The sequence below is a fragment of the Mytilus galloprovincialis genome, chromosome 3 (assembly GCF_965363235.1).
Source record: "Mytilus galloprovincialis chromosome 3, xbMytGall1.hap1.1, whole genome shotgun sequence".
NCBI lineage: Eukaryota > Metazoa > Mollusca > Bivalvia > Mytilida > Mytilidae > Mytilus > Mytilus galloprovincialis.
The window spans coordinates 5,291,648-5,308,732 of record NC_134840.1 but is presented as its reverse complement, the minus strand read 5'-3'; the positions used below and the strand labels follow the sequence as shown (position 1 = coordinate 5,308,732).

The 17,085-nt window shown below is 34.2% G+C and overlaps 1 protein-coding gene across 2 annotated transcripts; it reads right to left on the bottom strand.

Annotated features, from left to right (window-relative positions):
- Window positions 1-627: 627 nt before the first annotated feature.
- Window positions 628-13,911, bottom strand: LOC143067020 (neo-calmodulin-like). 2 transcript variants are annotated; one of them, XM_076239952.1, is made up of 5 exons: window positions 13,709-13,911; window positions 13,295-13,331; window positions 11,601-11,744; window positions 9,953-10,195; window positions 628-805 (listed from the first exon to the last, which is right to left on the bottom strand). In XM_076239952.1, the coding sequence occupies exons 1-5, from the start codon at window positions 13,736-13,738 to the stop codon at window positions 777-779; spliced, it is 483 nt and encodes a 160-aa protein (XP_076096067.1). In that variant the 5' UTR covers window positions 13,739-13,911; the 3' UTR covers window positions 628-776. The 2 variants fall into 2 exon arrangements, with proteins under 2 accessions (XP_076096067.1, XP_076096068.1); XM_076239953.1 differs by lacking the exon at window positions 13,709-13,911 and adding an exon at window positions 13,470-13,587.
- Window positions 13,912-17,085: the final 3,174 nt, after the last annotated feature.

Below are 17,085 nucleotides of genomic sequence, written 5' to 3'. Positions count from 1 at the left end.
CCAATATATTACTGTGATAAACCAATAGGTGACACTTTATAACTATCACTATATTAGGGATTTATACATAGCAATTTTAAGTGGTGGGGCTAGGGGAGTTTTACTGGTAACAGATAATTATAAATAATAAGTTTGAAATACAGAACTGTTGAAATGGGTTATACCTATTTATCAAAAGCACTGCAGCTATCAACATCACTTCATGCATTTACATAATATGAATAGCACCAAAACTCACAACCTTTCAAGTTGCAAAGAAAAAATCATTTTACATTTAGCATATATGAGACAAAGAAAAGGTATCACTATCAATTCATTAATCAGACAGTTCTAGAGAAAACATTACAAAATACCATGATAGCCATCCAAGTTAAAGTAGAAGCTATAAAAACAACAGAAGACTTTATAGAACAGGTAGTCAGTATATTGAATCTAGTATGTTCAACTGGGATAAATTATAATCATATTAGTCCAAGGTTAGAAGGACAATACAAAATTAATAAAAAGTGAATAATATATCAACCAAAAATCAAAGCTACAACATTGGTGTACATGCAAACATTGAATTCAATTGTCTGCAGTTGTAGTAAACTGGGTAATTGTGGCATTTTTTCTACAAGGATACAATTTATAATCTATTATTTCACTATTTTAATGAAAATGCACATGTCAGTATAAAAAATAAATATACAAAAATACATATTTACAGAAATATTATAATGTTCAGCAATTGCCACGGGTTCAAGTCCGTCCCTGATTATTTGCACATATTAAAATCAATTTCCTTCCAGCATAGACACAAATTCTGCAAAACAAAGTAAGACAAAAAATCAATTAAATTTAAAACAAGATATGAGAAAGAACTTGGGTAATGGAATTTGCACTTATTTTATAGTTATTTAGCATTGTGTGTGGTTTTTTTTAAATTGCATGAAGAAAACTTCCCAAACTTACCAGTGTTCCAAGAACAAACACACACTCAAAAATAAAAACCTGATATTAAACTAAACATGTCATTATTTTTAACACTTATTTTTTATATTCTGTACATTTCACTGTAAATTCTATGCACAGCAAGTTATTGTACAGAACTCAGATACTGGTAACTTTTTACTATACACACAAGGAAAAACACAACGTTCCTAATCTATAATTTATTATTCCTAAACGGTCGAACTACAAAATAATAAAGAATCAATGCATGCAACTTTAAGTGAACTTTCCCATGTAGAAAGTCTTATTTACAGCAATTCCACGATGAATCAAGTTATCTGCTTAGTAATTTTTGGTTTGAGAGTTTTCATGTTCATTACCCAACCAGGTAAATACAACTGTAAGAGCATTGGTCAGTACCTCTAGCCATTTCCAAACGAATTATACAGTTTGTTTTGTGTAGTGCTGTTACAACACTGTAACATGTTATGAGAGGGCTGAGCGATCACAAACTTGTTTAATCCCATTTATTTAATATGCCTGTTCCAAGTTAAAAGCTTGACATAAGTATGCAGTAGCCAATCATTAAATCAACAACTATTGGAACTTAACGATATCAAACACTAGTAGTTTCTGTAGTATTACTTAGTTTATATTCAAAACAGGATTAAGTGACTTTGCGTCATATGTTGCTACAACTGTTTTCATTTCTTATCATTTTCTTTGTAATGTTTCATGGACTGCAGTTTTATGTTTTATGGACATTGGATATTTGTCATAACGGCGAAATTTGTGATGATGGTGAAATCTGTCATATTTTGTTTTAAAATTATCACAACCTCTCTACACTGAGAGCAAATTCAGTCGATTCAAAGATTGAAACATTGTGTAGACATTATTTTTGAAGCCAGTATAAGTATATTGCACTCTAAATGTATTTTTGTTGCACTGCTTTCACATTGACGGTTTACAGTGCAGTGGCGGATCCAGGGGGGGGGGGGGGTTCCGGGGTGCGCACCCCCCCTTTATTTTTGCCGATCAATGCATTTGTATCGGGACATATGTTTTGCACCCCCCCTTTGCCCTGGGTGCCCTGGGTTAGCACCCCCCCTTTCGAAAATTCCTGCATCCGCCCATGCAGTGGCCAGAGACATATACTACAATTGTATGTCTCTGTAGTGGCTATGCCACCACTTTAAAACATGTAAGCTGGGGGTGTAAAGAGGTAGCCCCCTCAAGCTTGCCGATTATAGTAAAATTCTTAATGGAAAACAAATATGTTATGAAAATATTTGTAAGCCCATAATTACGATGCTTCACTGGTGCTATGCCACTGCTTTGTAGTAATATATCTCTTTTAATTATATATAATGGATATTTCGTGTTTATGTTATCCGTTCATCCTGTTTCGACTCTCCAAAATTCAAGTATATCTTAAATTGAAGTAAATTAGATGGTCTTCCGAATACCGTTTCGATTCCTACATCACTGGAGAGACATTAATTGTCGAAATCCGGATATGGTGTACAAAAACATTTGCACGTTTTGTTTGCGGTTTACCATCTTTTCTGCAAGTTTATTTTTTCTGTTTGGTATTAAATTATTATAAAGATCCATTTGTTACATCTTGTGATCCGTTTATTTGGCTATCGTCAATGGCAGTCAGCAGGGTTTAAGAACATTTGTTGTTTGACTTGTTAGTCAAGTGGTTTTTGTTAAAATATACCTTTTCACCTTTTTAGTCTTTTAAAAAATGTTGTTTGTGCTGTATTTAGACCCCTCTACCAAGAAATTTGTTTTGCATGCACACGTGAAAATTGCGGTTTTTAGACGCCCGTAATTTTTTTTACGCGACGTATTTTTACTATACTATATATAAAAATATTAATTTTCGCGAACCATTTAGGTCACGGAAATTCCAAAATATGGCATCAGTAAGGAGAGTTGTGCAAATAATGTGAATACACAGAACCCCCATCCAAATTATCTTTAGCTAAAAGTATTCATCATTTTCTATTTTATATGTACTAACAACATTCCATTTTTCTATAATTTCGATTAAAATATTCCAAAATCTGAGTTAAAAAAAGTCAAATGCCCAAAATAAACATTGTCTGATTGGTTGAAGTACTGTGGCGTCAATGATAAGCATAGCAAGCCTCGATGTAAAGCACACGCTTCACATGAATAAGGAGAGTTTTACAAATAATGTGAATACACAGATCCTCCATCCTATTTATATTTTGCTGAAAATGTTGCAATGTTCATCATTTCTGTTTTGATTCTGCTAACAACATTCCATTTTTTCTTTAATTCCGATTTATATATGTGGAACCCGCAATAAAAATAGATGGCCTCAATGATTTAAACGCAACGCAAAAAATTCCGTTGACCCTGAATTCAACGGATCGATAATAGCATCATCACCATCAACAAAATGTTTACCGTTATCTTTGTGAAATTTCAGTTATATAGTTCTTTAATTAGAGAAATTTTGGTAAGTATTTTAAATTAATGTTAAGGTTCTACTGATGTGCTCCTCTAGACCTTTTTGACGGTCCGTTTTATCCCATTTATCTCAATATTATCTCCGATGACAGTAATGTCAACCCGACCTATTCGTGTCAAAAGTGAAAATCGCATCGATTTATTGAACTAATTTCTTCTTAAACTGTGCATGCATTATTTCTGTATTATATGATAACCAATCACATTCACGTTGCATGTTTGCATGAAAATGGTCATGTATTAGTGAATTGTAAGGGCGATGCAACTTGAGGTCAGTGCGCGATCACGTGACATTATTATTTGTAAACAAATTTAAAACATGCTCCCCGCGTAACACGTGTCTGAATTATCCTTTCAAAGTGTTATGAATCTTTCAATCACTATTTTATGAAATATTTCTAGGTTTGCATATCAGTAGTCAAAGTGAATTAAACGTAGTTCTTAGTTGTGTTTTTTTATATAGAATTAGAAGGTAAATCTACATAAGGGGGTCTCATTGGGGGTGGGGGGGGGGGGGTGTTCTGATCCCAGATCCCACTTACTGTTTTGTCAGATTCCCATATCCCGCTTACACTATGTACATGAGCAATTTTCATTTTTTTGTCATTTCCGGGGTCCTGCAGAACCCCATTTCCCGTTTTCACGACAGACCTCATTTCCCGTTTTCATGACACAATAATTTGACTTTCACGTTTCACGCTTGCGAAAAATTGTCAATATTGGTCACGCTTAGACCCAATGAGAACCACACACTAGTCAGTATTTAACTTCACCCAAAAAGATGACTCAACTTCCCTCTATATTTAAAACCTGCATACTAATTTAAATAGCATTTGCTCCCCTTGAACACTATTTGGCCCCTTCCGTGTCATTTCCCTTTAAATTTGCTGAAAAGTCATACTTTAAGTCCATTTACAGTAACGGCTAATATTTGATTTTACCATCTTAATTTCAATTTTCATATTGAACACATTTGACCATTCAATATGAGTTCCCATGTATTTTTGTCATATATGAAGGAGGTTTTAGGTCATGTTTTCCTAAACACCTTATTGCTATTTGTCTGTCTGGATTGTTAAAACCACAAAATCAAATATTGATGAATATGCAAGTTTTCAACAATCCCGGAACATTAACAAAGATGTGTGTGAGAGGGTGAAAATTACCCTTCTGATGTACTGATATTTTTAGCACCCCAAGTGAGAATCTAACTCAGGACTTTCAGCACTGTAGCCATCGGTCTTAACCACAAGATCACTAACTCACATTTGATGAACTAATTTCTTCTATATTAACTGTACGTGCATAAATTCTGTATTATTTGATAACCAATCACATTCACGTTGCATGTTTGCATGATAATGGGTTCTGTATGAGTGAACTGTAGTGTATTGCAAAATTAATGCAAATTGTGACGTCAGTGCGCCTTCACGTGACATAATTATTTGTAACCAAACCGGCTTCTCATGTAATGTAACGGTTTATTTCGTCCTCTGTGATATTTTATCCTGAGGATAATTTGTCCCGGTAATTTTTTTCCAGGCATGGTATTTCATTTCACAGGTTGATTTTTCCCAGAGGAGTGAAAATCTATCAGATTTCTGTGTTATGCGGATAGTATGTACGGGTATATATTTGCCGTATTATATTTCACAGAACCGTATGAAAAAAGAGTCCCATTAACTACTATGTAAGTTACTCTCAATCAATATATACCTGACTATAATTATAAAATGTTTACAAAGGTAAGCAACTGTCTAGGGCCAGGTAAGGGAGGGGAAAAATTAGTATTAGTACTATTTCGCAGAACGATAAACAGATGCATAGACAGACCAAGGGGGTGGGGGAAATTTAGCTTATGACATATATGTAAGAAATCATTGAAGCTTGATGGGAGTGGGCAACCCTCTGGTCCATCAGAGCCCCCACACCTTTTTGAAAAGTTCTGGATCTGCCACTGAGATTTGCAGGTTTTCTTAGTAAAGATACCTTAAAATATCACAAACTGTGTGCTTTCCAGACCATAGTTTACATTTTTTTTTCATATTTTGCCGTGTCAAAATGACCTAAATTTAAAGGACAGTATATAGACCCAAAAATGGTATATCACATTCTACACATCAAGATTTTAGCAGGAAAGACTGCCATTGGAGTTTTTAACCATTGTGACTTTTTAATTTGATCTACTCCACTAATTAAAGTCGTTGAAGTAGAATATTTAATGTAGGTTTGTCCACATTTTGGTATATATTAATACATGTTTAGAAATAATGTTGAGCCTGTTCCTAGATGCCTGTTATAGACTTCAATATTTATTGTTTATTGAAAATAAATGGAATCAATTCTTTCAGAAAAGTTTAATTCTATGGAAATGTATCCCCCCTTTTATAAGTTGAAAAGGCTACATAGAGGTCAATATACAGTCTCCAACAGAAAACCAAAAAAGGAAAAATAAAGTGAATTTTGGAGAATTATTAAATGTACATGCATTTGAAATATTTAAGATATATTGTTTCAATTTTTTTAGTTCTAGGTTCCACATAACTACCATTTTAGAAAACGATTTCAATGCTAAGTCTATTAGAGGGATATTTGATTTTCATTGGTTGTAAATATGGAATCTTATTCAGTGGCAAAGGAAATAGACACTGACAAGTCTTAGATAACATTTTATATAGTTTTGAATTTTTCTTCGTCAGTTGACTAAAATTAGATGGAGGTGTGTTCTAATTTCCAACAGAGGAGCAATCAACCTATATCAATATGTGCATGAAGCAAATTGATAGTTGCTAGATACTGAATGATTATATCCACAATAAAGGTTTAACCTGTGCATATATACTTAAAACAAGATAAAAAAAAGTCATGTCTTTTTCAGGACTTCTGAATCCAATCATGTAGTATGGAATGTTATTGAGATATGGTTTGGGTGGATGGATGGTCATGAAGGACCTGTAGTACAAAGTATATCACTGGATTTAGCTCTTTGTCTAAGTGTATTATTAAAGTACTTTGCTTTGAGCTCAGTTCATTGTTATGCAATTCATTCTTTGTGAAATTAAGATTTGACAGACAACTCTAATGGACAAGGATTTGTCAAAGTAGTATCATCTCTATGTACAATGTAAGTATTCAGGAGATAAAAGCATTCTATTTTGATTTGAACCATACATTTTATAAAAAAAAGTGAGAACAAATTTACCGGACAATGCTACTCCCACTACTAGCAATATGATGCTAGGTTGTTTTAATACATCTGTATTGCCTGCTGATGACTCGGCCCTGAGTGTAAACGGTCCTTCAATTAGGAGGGAAAAAAATTATAAGGCCTATCCAGTCTAAGGGAGCTACCATTTGATTTTTATGGGGGGAGCTAGGATGAAATTTGAAAAAAAAGGCAGGACAGGATTTTGAGTAAAAAAAAAAGGCAGGATGAGTAACTTGGCAAAAAAAAAAAAAGGCAGGATGACAATTGTTGTAAAAAAGTCAGGATAAGCTAAGAAAAAAAGAGGCAGGACCGAATAGACTGAAAAATAAAAAGGCAGGACAGAGATTACAACTAAAAAAAAAGGCAGGACAAAATTTTTCATCCTAGCCCCCCCCCCCCCCCCCCACCCCATAAAAATCAAATGGTAGCTCCCTTATCAATTTCTAAAACTATACTTCATTGCACATGTTCAACATTTTTATACAACCACAAAAAATTTGGGGTCGTAAATTGGTATCCTGTCCGAAAGATGGTTTCTGGATAATAACTTTATTATAAGTCAACAGAAATCAACAAAATTATAACACAACGTTTATAACCACAAAAGGAAGCTTGGGATTGATTTTGGGGGTTATGGTCCCTAAGGTTTAGGAATAAGGGGTACAAAGGTGCCCAAAACAAGCTTTAATCTAGTGTCGGTTTAAAAAGTTGTGTATAAGTATTTCAATTGTTCTGAAATTGTACCACAATGTTTAATACCATAAGTAGAAGGTTCGGATATATTGTGTGGGTTATGGGACAAACAGTCTAATAATTACGGACCAAAAACAAACATTTTTGTAAATTCAAGACCCTTAATTGGAGTTTGTCCAGAATGGTTCTTGAATTACCTAATACCAATGCTTTATGAAATCTTCTTTGAAAATTGGAGTTATCTTTCTTTGTTCAGTCAACTTAAATCAATTATACAATATACAATGCAATATTCACTTTATTACCAACTGATAAATTAAAGCAGTCATTAATAACCATTCAGTGATTGCAAGCACTTTCTAGGGTATGCCCTTTTACAAATGGAAAAATTATACATTTTTTTAGTTTCTGATCTCTTAACTGAAGTTTGTCTCCTCTAAATGTTTCTCATTTCAGAAATTAAAAAGAAAATTTCTTTAGATATTTTTGTTTGAAAGGATTAATATTCAGCAGCATAGTGAATTGCTCCTAACACAAAAGCAAAACAAATATTTAAGTTCATTAGACCACATTCATTCTGTGTCAGAAACCTAAGCTGTGTCATCTATTTAATCACAATTCAAACTCAGAGCTGTTTCCAGCTTGAATGTTGTGTCAATACTAGCCCCAACTGTTCAGGCTTCGACCTCTGCAGTCGTATAAAGCTGGGCTCTGCGGAGCATCTGGTCCATTCATTTGTTTATTTTTCAATTTGTGTGAATTAACATAGTTACAGTAAATGCTAATTACTGCACTTTCATACCACAACATATATTGTATTGGTACATGTATCACTCAAATGTGTATCCATATAACAAAAAAAATGAAAAGGAATAATTTTGCATTACCTTTTGAATACTATGACTTTTTAGATATGTAGACATATTAAGACTCATTAGTAGATGTTGATAATATTGGCTTAAAATGCTTGAAATTCTATCAGATTACTTTTGGAGCAGTTATGAGTTTTGAAATTAGAAAGATCATATCATATGCAACAAGTGTAGTAAGTTTCAAGTTGATTGGAATTCAGCTTCATCAAAAACTACTTTGACCAAAAACTTTAACCTGAAACTCCCACTTCCATTTTCTATGTTCAATGGACTGTGAAATTGGGGTCAAAAGTCTAATTTGGCTTTAAAATTAGAAAGATCATATCATAATGAACATGTGTACTAAGTTTCGAGTTGATTGGACTTCAGCTTCATCAAAAACTAACTTGACCAAAAATTTAACCTAAAGCGGGACAAACGAACGAACGGACCCACAGACCAGAAAACATAATGCCTATCTACTATTGTAGGTGGGGGCATAAAAAATTTAATAAATAACACTCATAATGCTCAGATTGGTTGTCATCGTGCAACATAGTTAATAACACCATATAGAAAAAACATAGAACTCATTTTGTCATAAGACACTGTCAAACATCCATACATACTATCCACACTCATCTGTGTCCACACTTGTATGGTATACAAATGTCCGTCGTCCGTCTGTCCGTCTGTCCGGCGTCCACATGTCGCACCGTAACTTGAAAACCGCTTATCCAAATGTCATGAAACTTAACATAGTTGTTTCTTGTGATGGTCAAAGATCTGTATACTTTTTGGTGATAATAGGATTTAAACCTTTTGAGTTACGGGACTTTATAAGTAAAACAGGGGTACAGTGATGTATTTACACATGTCGCGCTGTATCTCAAAAACAATTTCTGATTATTGCTTTAAATTCACAAACTTGTTCATTATATTAATCCAAAGATCTGTATACTTTTTGGTGATGATTCAAAATTTTATTTTAGAGTAATTGAGTTTTTTTGTAAAAAAAAGGGGGGTTCACATGTCGCGCCATATCTCATAAACGATTTATGATTATTGCTTTAAACTTTACACACTTGTTACTATAAGTAATTATATTAATCTGGAGATCTGTATACATTTTGGTGATGATTTAAAAATTTATTTTGGAGTTATTGAGTTTTTTTGTAAAAAAGAGGGGGGTTTTCACATGTTGCATCGTATCTTAAAACCCATTAATCACTATTGCTTAAAACTTTACACACTTCTTAATTGTATTAATCTAAAGATCTGTATATTTTTGGGAAATGATTCAAATCTAATTTAGAGTTTTTGAGTTTTTTGTAAAAGAAAGTTTTTTTCACATGTCGCGCCGTATCTCAGAAACTACTTATGATTATTGCATTAAACTTCTCACACAAGACGAAGGGCGTATCATGCGCTCATGGCACAGCTGTTTATTATCCAACGGAATCATAGCTTTGAACGTTGTTTCAATTTAGACTTGTATATATTGACAAAGACATTCTGAGGGTGGTTGCAATTGGGTTGGATTTCAAATGATCCAGAGATGATTTTCAGACGGATTTCGGAGAAGATGTTTTGTTATCATTGAAGACGGCAGACAAAGGACGTCATTATATCAGTAGTTTGTACAGGCCTTCGGACAAGGTGGGTTTAAAAGCATATATATAAAGCTGATAAAATTTAGCTTAACCTGGTCGACGCTTTCACCGATAGTATATACTCTATTTGCTCCACAGAACTTCACCTTGATAGTTAATTTTCCCATCGCCATCCACATCAGCATCTTTAATCATAGCATCTAATTCTTCATCAGAAATCTTCTCTCCATTGTTGGATAGAATTGTTTTAAGTTCTGATGCAGTTACATAACCATCTCCGTTTTTATCAAACAGCCTGAACGCATCGCGCACCTCATCTGCTAAGTCTACTGATTTCATCATGTCTGTTGCCATTTGGAGAAATTCAGGGAATTCTATTGTTCCGTTACCTTTAATAGAAACATGTAAAAATGTTAGTTTGACATAGATTCCGGTTAAAAGTCGATCTGTTCGAAATGCAGATGCTGTGTCCGTTATGCTTCTTATATAGATTAAAACATCAATGACCTACCAGACAGTGTAACATCATCAGTAAGACTATTTGCTGACGACTGCCTACTATACAGAACAATTAAAAATAGCCAAGACCAACAAAAGCTACAAACAGATTTGGAACAACTAGAAATCTGGGCCGACAAATGGGGAATGCGATTCAACGCCAAAAAGTGCTATATTCTATCCATAAACAAAAAAGCAGACAAATTCTACACACTTAATAAACACATCCTACAAGAAGTACAAGTGAACCCCTACTTAGGACTCCAAATCTCAAACGATCTGAAATGGAGCTTCCACATAAATAACATCAGCAAGAAAGCCAACGCCACCTTGGGCTTTCTTCGGAGGAACTTGAGGAACGTACCAGAAGCATGTAGGAAAGTAGCATATATATCCCTTGTAAGATCAACCATGGAATATGGCGCAACAATCTGGAACCCATATATGAAAGGGGATATTGACAAACTAGAACGTATCCAAAACAGAGGCTTACGATTCATAAAGAAAAACTACAGGAGTCGGGAAACAGGGTCCATAACTAATATGAGACGCCAGCTTGAAATGGAGACGCTAGAGGAAAGAAGACACAGCCTCCGTCTTATCCTGATTTACAAGGTGGTTGAGGGTCTGGTGCCGGCTCTACCAGCCGACAATTTTGTCATACCAGCAAGACCGAAACGAACAATTAAAGCCAAAACGTACTTAAACTGTGAAACTGACAATATCATCGAACGTCAAGTTATTAATAACACCAGAGGACTGAAAGTACCAAATAGCAACAAACCACAGTACAAACATTCATTTTTTGTGGAAACAACTATTCACTGGAACCAACTACCAGATAAAGTTGTGCATGCAGGTTCTGTAGAGGCATTTAAGACCGCTCTACAAGAACACCGCCCATAACAACGGCGCTCTTCTCCACCGTGTATAAAAGCCTTAATAGGATTCTACACGTACCACTACAGATACAGATAGATACAGAAAACTAATTCCCTATGCAACCATTTGTTTTTATATTTAAACTGCATCTTTAAGTTGGAGATTTTTATTTTCATTTGTTCCGTTACCAGAGGTTTGCATATATCTCGCCTATGAATTGTATGAATATAAAAAAAGAAGATGTGGTATGATTGCCAATGAGACAACTAACTACAAGAGACCAAAATGACACAGAAATTAACAACTATAGGTCACCATACGAGTTTACTTATGTAAGTACACACATGAAATGACATGAATACCAACAGACGGCAATTCTGTATCCCAAATTCCCAACTGAAACTAATAACATACCATCTGTGTCAACTTTCTGCACCATTTCTTTGACCTCATTTTCAGTTGGATTTTGACCCAGTGATCGCATTACAGTGTCTAGTTCTTTGATTGTTATGGTCCCATCACCGTCTTTGTCAAAAAGTTCAAAAACCTCTTTAAAATCTAAAATTTTAAATAAATTGAATTTAACTGTTTACCTGTTTTTCATTAGATTCTCATTTCATTGACATAGCATTACATAATAGCTGTTACAAGGAGAATATGTGTAATACGGCAGCAGTCCTTTTGCGCCAAATTTTGTTTTCCAAATTTATCAATTGCGCCAATATTCGGAACTCATTTGCGCCAATTTACCTGTACACATAATTATCATAAGTATTAAAATGATTAGTATATATTTATTCTTATTTTTGGCTTTAAAAGTATCATATGTTCGGAGATATTTCACCATGAAGATGAGCATCTGGAGAGAAATAACTTAAAATGCATTGACAGTTCATGCATGTATTGAGAGGGAAGAAAAAATGTTACTTTGCTGAATATTTAATAAAAGATATGCCAAAAGAGAAGCAAATAGAAGCATTTGCTGATAATGGTTTAGTCACATATGTTGATGACACAGTCACGGTGCTTTGTTTCCACCATGCGTATGGGCTGAAACTATCTACCGCAAGACGTACCAGTATAGGGGCAGAAGCATTCCACGGGCATTATAGTGAACTGTTTTATGCATTTCATCCTTCAATGTTTGTGTTTTTGGACAATAAAGTGAAGTTACAAGCTACTATCTACATTAAAGTACCCATGCAGCAGCAGTAAGAAGAAGATATGTTTCAGAAAAGGAAACATTTGCTGTGTAAACTGCCAGTTCCTAGTCCGAAAAAAAGGAGCAGGGAAGTAATTTTTCTTCTGATTGGCGCAATCGTATGTTTTATTTTTGGCGCAAATGATACCATATAATTTACAAACAGGTGGCGCAAACGTAGCATTGGAGAAAAAAGTTGTGGCGCAAAAGGGCGCATTTTTGGCGCAAACGGATTTCTCCCTGTATTACAGCTTAGTTGCAGATAATCTTTACAAGGTATATACTAGAAGGGATTAAACATATAAGGATGATGAAATGGTGTACTTTGTATGAAATGCAATAATTTCCAATGAGAAAGGAATTAAGGCAGTATTACACAAATTTATCAGCAATGAAATAATAAACAAAATTTTAAATTACTTAACCAAGTGAACATGTTTTTGAAACGGTTTGATTTCAATTGTAAGAAAAATGTCCCCTACACACTGAAATTCAGCTCGAAAACGTTTGTACGCGTTATGACCTGAGATTTCATTCTTCAATGCAGGTCACGACCTGCATGATTTTCATTGTCACAGGTTGACAGGTATGGAGGATACTCGGGACAAACTCTTGTTTTTTACTTTAAAAAGCAGGAAATCGTTTGTTGATACTAACAATACAGGAACTCCATCGAAACACACTATTTTTTTTTAACTTCCCTTCTCAAATTTTCCATGTCCCATAAAACTGAATAGTACAAAAAATGATATCATAATCGCATTTGAAATTGCTTTGTCCAACCGACAAAAAAATCGACTGATGCTTTCTTTCCGGGTAGATAAAACGAGTAATGTTTTGTTTCTAACATTTTTATTTATCAGTTTAGTCAGATTTACTGATAAGTACATATTAGTATACATCTCACCTGATACAACTTTAGCAGATCTTTCTGAATGAGTTGTCTGAAAGTGTAAATTCCATTAATATTAAAATTGCTATATGTGCTGCATATTATGTATTTATATCAAACCAATTTGGGAAAAAAACAGAAATGATTGAAATTTACCCGGCATTACAAAGAGGACTTTTTAATGACTTACCATTTCATTGTATTCGTGTGACACACATGTGTATAAGAAAACTGTTGACAATTACGTATTCGAGGATATAAAAAGCATACACATATATGTATATATTGACGTATACCCTAGATTTCCCTTTAGTCATACATATACACCTTTTGTTAAATTTTAAGTTTTTAAATCCTTTTTAAAATACCATTTTTATTGATATGTATGATTAAGAGGGTTTTAAAGACAAAATAAGATAGTTTACGTACCTTTTCAAACAAAGAATTAATACTACCCATTTAAAACCAGTCGGGAATACACAATCATATATCACCGTATAGTTTATATAGATATATATTCTTATAAACAAATTTTCCGAATTCTTATTCATTAAACGTTAGAATTCTGATTTTAAAGAAGTATGAATTTATGCGAACATCCATTCCAGTCTGCGTATACTTCTGTACACAAATCTGTGTGGTCAGAAGTTTAAATCATAAATGGTTTCTTGCTTTTTTTAAATGTATTTAGTTTGTCAACCTTTCATTCAAAGTGAATGTATGATGTAATTTGAAGCCGTGTACAGGGCTGGGAAGTATGTCAATTAAGTAGATTTAAGACGACATATTACAAAAGGATTTATAACAAATGAGCCGAATATTATACTGCTTATGGTTTAAGAGCACCAAATATAAACTTAGCAGTAAACGGGTAACATCGAGTCCAGTAGATAAACAAATTATTCACATGTCAGTTAAAAATGAAATGCACTCTGCCAATACTTTGATTATCCTCCAATGATTGGTTGATCATTGATGTTGAAATTAACATGTTTAATTGTTGCAATTTAATCATATGCGGTATGGGTTTTGGTCACTGTTGAAGGCTGTACGCTTAAAGCTAGTTGCTTTCGTCTAAATCATTTGTACTCTGTTGAATATTTGTTTCATTTGCAATCATATCAATCACATTGATCTTAATATTGATATGATTGCAAAAGATCCACCCCCCCCCCATCTGATGAGTTATGCCTTTTTCAACTGATTTTTATAGTACGTTCTTATGTTATACTGTCACAGTTTAGGGGGAGGGTTTGGATACCGCTCACATGTTTAACCCCGCGACATTATGTATGAATGTGCATGTCCCAAGTCAGGAGCCTGTAATTCAGTGGTTGTCGTTTGTTTATGTGTTGCATATTTGTTGTTCGTTCATTTTTTTAAATATAAATAAGGCCGTTAGTTTTCTCGTACGAATTGTTTTACATTGTCATTTCGGGGCCTTTTAAAGCTGACTATGCGGTATGTGCTTTGCTCATTGTTGAAGGCCGTACGGTGACCTATAGTTGTTAATTTCTGTGTCATTTTGGTCTCTTGTGGAGAGTTGTTTCATTGGCAATCATACCACATCTTCTTTTTTATATCCAACAGAGTCCAAATTATTTAGACGAAAGCAAAAAGTTAAGCGTACGGTCTTCAACAATGACCAAAACCCATACCGTATATATAGTAATCTAACATATTAACATAATTTAAAACAATTCAAACGAAAAGAAAAACAACGGCTTGAATTAGGACAAACATTTGTGAAAAACAAATATGACAGGCATGAATCAATGACACCAATACACGGAATTACAAGCTCCTGACTTTGATCATGCATATATAACTGTCGGTGCTAGCGACTAGTGGCCGTCTTATACTTCTAGAGCGGTGAAATTTTGTTTGTTCGCTTCGTGATAAAGGTGTCACAGTGGAAAAAATGGAGAAAAAAAATATTTTGTGACTTTTTGGACATTTTGTAAAAGAGCTTTGTATTTTTCTTATGTTTTCAATTTTTCACTTAAAGATTTTTTTATTTCTTATTGCGAATGGTTTATGTCAAGAAGATTAGGCTAATCTAATTTCACGTTTTAATAAGCGACATTTTATTTAAACTAATCTATTATTCGTTATATTTAATTCCATAAATTCTATTGTTAATTATTATCTATGTCCTAATTTTTCTGTAATCCGTTAATTGAATTTGTCAATCATTTAGAGAAATAATTGTCAAGCCTTTTCAAGAAATGTTGTTTTTTTTTTTATATAAACGGTGATATTATTTTGATGTGGCAGATTGGATTTAGTATAACACTGAGCAGTTCCAACTCTGTACCATGATGAAACTATTAAATTATGCATCGCGCTAACCAGAGTAGTCTTTTGTTACAGGAGCTAGTCCCAGAGTCAGTGTCGGTGCAGACCCGTCATGCTGTTTATTGTGTATGTGTGGTTCCAGACCAACCCATTACCCAGTCACAAAATACACCCAGTTTCTATTTGTGCCAAAGGCCTCACTGTGACTTTGAGATGAAGAACGGCAATGAAAGCGTTGTTCTTTGTTTTCGTGTGTTTTGAGCTGTGCATGTACTGATTTTGTGTCATGGGTGGATATCCCATACAATTTGTGTCATCTATTATATATAAAATGTGGCATGGTTATAATGTTTTTGGACTACCTTGTAGATATAAAGCTTGTAACGAATTGATTCCACGTCGTTTTATCTACGCCGTTTTTTACTGTTTTCTACAAATAAATCTAGTAGCATACAAAAATACGCCAAGGATTGTTATATTCTACAAATGTTTACTGAAGGCGACGCTTCTGAGACTGACTCTGTTTTCAGTAGGTCGGTTAATTCAACAAGTGACAATTTGCATAATGATACCATTTGTGAACAAAACCCCGTTAACCAGGTTGATATTAACAGTACATTGCAGTTGCTAATTGAAAGAGTCAATGGGTTAGAAAATATTTTAAAAAGTAAAGACGGGATTGAAAAGAAATTAAAAGCAAAAATTGAAGAACTTGAAAATGTTATTGACGACAACAAACGTCAATTTGAGTTACTAAAAGCTGAAATTACTCCAAAAATAGTGAAATTTGAATCGGAAATCAAGACCATGAGTTGGTTAGCATCTGACGTGGGCGAGTTCAATTTTATGGCACATAGTAGTAAAATGAAAGAAATCCAATCGGAAATCAAACAAAATCGTATCGCAATTACGTCGTTACAAAAAACATTCAGAAAAAATCAACCCGTATTGAACCCCAAAATACTAGTAAATAAACAACCGTCAACAATAGGTACGAGTGAACACATGTCTACACCTATGTGTCCCGTTAATACGAATAAATCCACTGTGTCAAATGTGTCAATCGATTCATTGATTACAACCGAAATTGATCGTATGATGTGTCAGATCGACCCCCAACAATCCGATCCTATAATACCTGGCGCTTACGACTCTGTAGATTTTCTAGAACATTGCGGTAAACGCCCAACAGAAATCATTGAAACAGATAATAATGCTGATTTAATTACGCCATCTTGCGGAAAGGAAATTGCAATAGCAACGAACACGAACATAAAATGCGGTTCATATAGAGACAAACTTTTAGAAGGCATAAACGAAAAAGCTGACTGCGTAGTTACTAAATTGGCCAAACCATTAGAACCCGCTTTTCAAATTCCCGTACGTATCAATGGTAGTCATCATGATCCCAAACCAGCAAATGAGAACTTTACCGGTGTTAGCCGTAAACGCACGTCCAGATTTTACATTACAAACATAGATCTTCCTCGAGTGAGGAAGGCCTATTG